Genomic DNA, 6,923 nt, shown 5'->3' with positions numbered 1-6,923 from the left:
TAACAATTGTTAACAGAACTTAAAAATATTATGAGTAATGGATCATATATAGGATCGCTTAATAGAAAATGATGAAGCAATAATATAAAAACTAATGCATACTTGAATAGGAATAGGTGAAGTTGCTTTATTTGCATGAGTGGTTATCGGGGGCTGTTGTGGGGACGTTTGCTGTTCTTGTGTACTTGATCCTCTGGAGCTTGAGACAGGTACTAACCTTACAGCTGAATTGTTGCTGTTAGTTGAAACCTAAAAATGATCAAAATTATAATTACTAACAAAATATTAAGAAAAAGAAAAACAATTTAGTTATACACATCTTAAAAAAAAAAAAGTGTAAAAATCAGAGATTGTATTCCAGACACTGAGGATTATTGCCTAAGCCAAACATAGCATAGGGAGAAGACCATAATTTGATGATGAAAATTTGTGGAAAGTGGTAATAATATGGCAAAGTTCAAAGGCTTAAAGAATGGAATATTATAATTATTAGAAATTAATAAACAATGTACCTTATAAACATTCTGGCAGAGATAAATACCAATAGAAACTAAACAAGAGAGTACTTTACACACAAGATCAGAGAAACTGGAATTAAGAGAACAAACAGTAACAGAAGGACTTAATATAATTTAAAGACTTCAATATAATATTTAAAATTTGAATCTATAGTGACTCTAATAAGAAATAACAACTACAATATTCTGATGGATTGGGCCGCCCGTAGCTCAGTGGTTAAGACACAGTCTTACCAAACTGATGTCTATTGGTGGTGCCGGTTCGAATCTGGCCTGGGGCGTTGACTATTTTCATTGAATGGCGGTCCCACAAAAAGAAAAACTTTGACTCCCAACCATGGCTAGGCAGTATAGGACTCCAATGGGAGTCTTAGTCGAAAAAAAAAAATTCTGATGGATTCAGCTGTCACAATAAGTCTAAAGAACTGTTTATAGGCAAAATCCATCTGGGGATAGGATTATCCTGCTTTTGCAGAAGTAATACTTGATTATCTTTGCTATATATTATGGTAAGGGGAGTCCTAATTTAAATGATTTTCAGGAAGGCTTGGGTCTAAGCAGAGGCCGTCCTCATCCTTTTCTTATCAGGTTGAAACATCTTTATCTTTCCCTTTACTTTAAACTTGCCCAACTAATGGAACCCACCACTATTAGCTTTCACAGCTAGGTGATAGCAGAGAACTGCTTCTCTTCAACCACACCCAGCATCTATGTGAAGAACAATTCTGTGGGGATCTCTTCCTAACACTCTCGATTTAGTAACAGCTACCTCATTTTCTTATTACTTGATCCTGGAGTGAGCTTCTTATCAAAACAAACCAGTTGCAAGGAATCTTATATTTCTGCATTTGCTTCAAAAAGCATATGTTGCCCATTCTTTGAAGTTATTACACACTCAAAATAAGGTGCCAGTACCTCCTTTCCCTCCTGGGGATGATTTCTATAATCAATAAAATGTAAAGTAGGGTACTAAAAAACAATTACAACAGAACTTTTTACCTCTTTTTTGCACTTTATTTAATTATACCCTACTTGCATTTTGGCTAAATGGGCTTAGCTATAGTGGCATGAAGAATGTGCTTATGCCATTCCTGCTGGTGAACATATCAATTGACGATCTATCATTCAGCCCATTCATCATTATACTCAACAATGGCTACATTTTCTGGAATGTTCCCAGAAACTGGTTTTCTTCTTCCTACATTGAAATGAGCTAAGGGAGCAGTAGTTTCGCGCCTGTACACAAAGGATTTGTAGTATGGGTAGTTTTCTTATGTTACTAGCAGAGGGGACTCTCGTTCAGCAGTGCAGACAATGACGAAATCCTTTACGGTCTCAAGTATGCCATAACTGGGGCACAAGGGGTCAATGTCCTGATCATGTTCATGGAACTTGGCACAGAATCCCTGTGAGACAAGGAACCACTTTGCCATTAAGCTCGACCTGTCGGTGGAGATTATATTTACATTAGGTAGTTCTTTTCAGATAGTTCATCCACTTACAATTCCATTCAACTATATCGGTTCCATTTCACTTCCACTCTGATAATATTCCAATTTCTGGGATCTTCATATAGATATCCTGGCAGTCCTGGTATAGTATATAGTATATATAGGTATATAGTATCCTGCTAAACCTTCCTTCATTTCATAACACCATCTCGCAAGAGGAGATCAAGGTACCCTTGGGAGACAGATCTGTATGCCCTGGGGACTCACAACAGAGCTAACCCTTGAAACGTTTCCAACCTGTTCTTCAATAGGTGTTTGAGGTTCCAGCACAAAACAAGGAACATATGCCTCAGGATACCCAATATCACACCCTTATAATTTGTCACAGTTGTTGGGGAACTGAGGTTCTAAAAGGTGCCCCCATATATCTATATGGCTAACTCCATTTAAGCATATGACCAACCTAGGTTCTAAGGGGTCTAAGTGAAGTTTCATAAGTTTCTTTTTATCATTACTCTAAGATAAGTTACTGCCTCACTCGGATGAGTTCTCTCTCCCCCTACCTCAATGGTGATAGGATGTTTCCTATCGATCTTTCCTCTTAATAGGATGGATTGTGTCTTTGCTGCTGCCATCTTTGTCTTTCTCTCATTACACTGCCCCTTAAAAGGACTACAGCAACGTTTTCCTTCTTGCTTCAGTAGAACTCTGGTATTGGCTGCTCTGATGACGGTCAAATCGTCCAAGTAGGCAATAGCGGAGAACCACTCTTCCCTGAGTACTAGAAGAATTCCATCAAAGAAAATCTTCCACAGGGTATACGACCAAGGACAGAGTCCTATGGTCAACCCCTCTAGACAATATCTTCATAACATGTAGTAGCTACCTAGTATTTTAATGCATCGCTCCTAGAGGTAGCTACTCATGAGAGCATACAAGGAGCCTCATATACCATTAGACTATTGTGTAAAAACCATATATTGTACATTTGAACAAATGATGAAAACAAACATCGAGATAATTTTATCCTCTTTAGTTTAATAATGAATTACCTTTTGCATAAAATGCCTAATTTACAAAAATAAATAAATAAACCTGTGATTTCTATTGGTTTTTTTAATATTATTTTATATATCACCAACACAGAGTTTCTAAGCCACTTTAAAATAATGACAACAGAACTTTCCACATCAAACCCTTGCTGTACTAATAAACACTTAATAACCAATAAACAAAAATGAATAATCATTTGATAAATAATAATATTCAAGGTGACGAGCAATTGTGATATATGCAAGGAGCTATTAGAGATGGAACCATTTATATTTATATCAAGGTAGTAAGATAAGATTTTAATATAAAATCGGTACAGACAGATCGACCATTAGCCACTAATTTTGTAAAGATAACATAAACCTATGTGAAGAATAAAAAAAAAAAAAAATTGAAGAACCAATATCTAACAGAATTTTGCATACACACAGGAGTTAAGCAGCTTATTCAGATAACCAATAACGAACTCCACAGCAAAATATTAAGTTTCAGGAAAATGTTACAGCATGTTTTAAGGAAACATCTCCTATTAGAAATAAAATCCATGCCATTAATTCGAGGGTGAATCCTGTTAGCTTACAGATAAGATAACTGTGCTTTAAGAAATGGAATGTAAGTTGGGCAAAATGATAATTGTCCTTAATCTCATCGCCCAAAAGTATCTATGTAATTATTCATTCAAACTGGAAGAGATGTAGTCTTAGTCTAATTTCTATTAAAGACTCATGTCAGAAAGTGAAAAAATTTTGTGAAAGCTCTTGTGATTGTAGCTTTGATGAGAGTGATGGCTATTTTGCTCAACTGTTCAACAAGTGGTAAGACAAAAGGCCAAAAAAATCAGAAAATTTGTTCAAGGAGCTATTGACATTGAGCTAGTGACAAGGACTATGTGATAATTACGAGACAAACTAAGAACATACAATCATCGAAAATAACTAAAGATATATCTGGAGATCCATTGTAATGAATTCTCATGATTTAAAACCTCTTTTACAGTATCACTTCAGGTTTTAGAGTAAAAACAACAAAAGCACCTTCTTTTATTAAATGGGTATGTATATAATATTTAAATATATAAGAGTTCGTATGTACAATATATGGTTTAAGCATATCAATACATATTATTTACTTATTTAACAATTGTTTGGAACTGTAACTACATTATGGTTTTAATGAGAAAAACTGATTGAATTAACAAAAAATTAACTAGACAATAAAACTATAAAAAAATAATTAAAAAGAAAAAAGGCACAGTTTAATTATATTAATTACCATGCAGAAGGTTTATAAAAACCTACTTACAAAAGCAACGCCTTGAGCATGTTGCCCAGGGACAGTAGGTACTATTTTCCCCCCTAATAGTATTTTATGCTGCTCCGAGATCAGTCTTTGTAATGTAGCTTGCTCAGAAGCTGTTCTAAATTTATTGTTACTAAGAGCAGTTACTTGAGCCTGGATTTGCTTTAATTGCTACAATATGAAAAGTTGTTGTTAATATATAATAATGTTTAAAACTACATTTAACTCACAAAACAGATGCATAAGATTAATGGTTAGTCAAAAACAAACAACTACATAATATGAGAAACCCATGCATATATTTACCTGTTGTTTTTGGGGAGTGAGCTGGATGGTCTGCACCCTCGACACAACTGTATGGTCATTAGCAACATTTATCGGAACTAGATTTGGAGGTTCTTCTTTTTCAGTAGAGGACCTGTCTTCTGCCATCATGGGTTTTACAAGTGCAGCTTTCTTAATGGGCTTCTTAGTCTTCATTAATTTAGCACACGGGGACATGGAAGGTGATTTGTTTATTACTAAACTGGGATGAGATTGAGCAATACTGTCTAAAAAAGCATTATCATACGTCCTGCGGTTAGCATGAGAAGTTTTAGTAGTAATAGGGGATGTTTCTGTTTTTGATGTACTTATGTGAGAAGTAGCATTTGTCTGTACACTATGAACTACAACATGTTCAGGTTGACTTCTCTGAGGCTGTGTAACTACAGTTAGATTAGGCCTATTGTTAAATGGAGTTGACGGAGGAGAATTGATTGGGGAAGTAACAGAAGAAACATACTGAGCAGGGCTTTTAGATTCATGAGGGTATGAATGAGTCCGAACATGATTGTTGTGAGGGATGACACAATGATTGTTAGCTGTTACCACTTGCACTTTAGGTTCATCACTAGTAAATTGTAGTCGTTCACAGCTTGCTAAATTATTATCACTAGAATTCACTTTTTTATCTTCTTTGTCCTCCAGTCTTATCAATTCCTTATCCTTTTGTACATTAGAGGTAATAACGCGGCGCTCTGTTGGTTTTATGTAGTGTTGAAACTTTATACCACTAGAACCATCACAGTTACGTACCACAGTTTCATTAGAAATAGGAGTTTTATCATTATTGACAAGGGCGGAAACAACTTGTATATTGCTCTGATCTTCTCGGAAAGTGGTAGAAATACATTTCTGCTGCCTGTGGTCTTTTATTACACTACTATTTGAAACTGAATTAGATAAAACATGTAATTTATTTTGAGGGTCTTGTAAAGCATTACTAGAAGGTAAACTCGTAACAACTTGCAATCTGTTTGAATCTCCTAACGAAAGAGAATTTCTCACAGAAGTGACAATCTGAACCCTACTTTGTTCTAAAGAGTTAGAATTTTGTACAGGAGACAAGTGTATTCTATTTTGCTCTGATATAGAACTAGGAACAGTGGTAATAATTTGTACATGGTTAGTGTCAGCATAAGATATTGAACTTGTGGTAGGAACATTGGTCACTAAAACTCTATTTTGTTCAGATAGAGAAATGCCACCTGGATTTGATATATTATTTACAATTTGTAGCCTATTTTGCTCAGAAAGGCCTGGGTTGGGTACAGTACTAACAATTTGTAATCTATTTTGCTCCTCTGAGAGTGATATATTCGAATTTACTATTTGAACTAAGTTTTGTTTTTCAGACAAAGATAATGTGTTCGCATTGGGGAGGCTAGATAAAAATACACGATTCTGTTCAGACAGGGAAAGGGTATTGGAGTTTGGCACACCAGACACTATTTGTACCCTATTTTGTTGTTCAGTCAACGAACTCTGAACACCTGACATAATTTCCACTCGATTTTGTTCTAATGCCATAGTTCCAGCAGTATGGCCTCCTGAAACTATCTGTACTCTGTTTTGTTGCTCAAGAGACATATTAGAGTTTTGGACTCCAGATAGAATGACACGATTTTGCTGCTCTGTTAGAGAATTCTGCATCCCAGATACTATTTGAAGTCTATTTTGTTCTGTGATAGAACTTGGAATACCAGACAATATCTGCAACCTATTTTGTTGTTCCAATGACATATTACTGGGTACATTAGAAACTATTACTCTGTTCTGTTCTGTCAGAGAGAGAGCACTAGAATTACTTGTGACAATTTGAAGCCTGTTTTGATGTTCAAGTGATCCAGCTGAGACTAGTACACGGCCCTGTTGTGTTAGCATTGTGTTAGGAGTAGCACCAGACACTATTAGCCTATTCTGTTGTTGTTCAAGAGATAATGCAGATGAAGTAGGAACACCAGCAACTATTTGAACTCGATTCTGTTCAAGTAGTCCAGGAGCTGTTATACCAGAAACTATAAGCCGGTTGTGTTCAGTAAGAGAAGCAGGTAAACCATTAAGATCTGCCACCAAGCGAACTCCATTCTGAGGTGCTACTACAACACCACTAGCACGTCTTACTCCAGCTGTAGCAGCTGCTGTATTCACTACTACTGGACTTGAACCAAGACTTCCTTTAACAACAACACCATCTGTTGGAGTAGACCCACTGAGATGAAGAACAGCAGTCTGAAACAATATACAATACAGAGTTTCAAAATGAATAATTTCACAAATA

At 35.8% G+C, this 6,923-nt stretch overlaps 1 protein-coding gene across 1 annotated transcript in view; it reads right to left on the bottom strand.

Annotated features, from left to right (window-relative positions):
• Positions 1-6,923, bottom strand: part of LOC106686272 (uncharacterized) — a gene marked incomplete at its 5' end in the record, with an annotated part of 42,557 nt that overhangs the window by 13,638 nt on the left and 21,996 nt on the right. The window contains 3 exons of the mRNA XM_014429465.2: positions 103-249; positions 4,325-4,492; positions 4,628-6,874. Coding sequence (XP_014284951.1) covers positions 103-249; positions 4,325-4,492; positions 4,628-6,874 — 2,562 coding nt within the window. The remainder of the gene's footprint in view (positions 1-102; positions 250-4,324; positions 4,493-4,627; positions 6,875-6,923) is intronic.

Source organism: Halyomorpha halys, unplaced genomic scaffold (genome assembly GCF_000696795.3).
Source record: "Halyomorpha halys isolate HHAL.00 unplaced genomic scaffold, Hhal_1.1 Scaffold803.1, whole genome shotgun sequence".
NCBI classification, from domain to species: domain Eukaryota; kingdom Metazoa; phylum Arthropoda; class Insecta; order Hemiptera; family Pentatomidae; genus Halyomorpha; species Halyomorpha halys.
The sequence above is the reverse complement of the archived record's forward strand: the minus strand, read 5'-3'. Positions and strand labels throughout refer to the sequence as shown.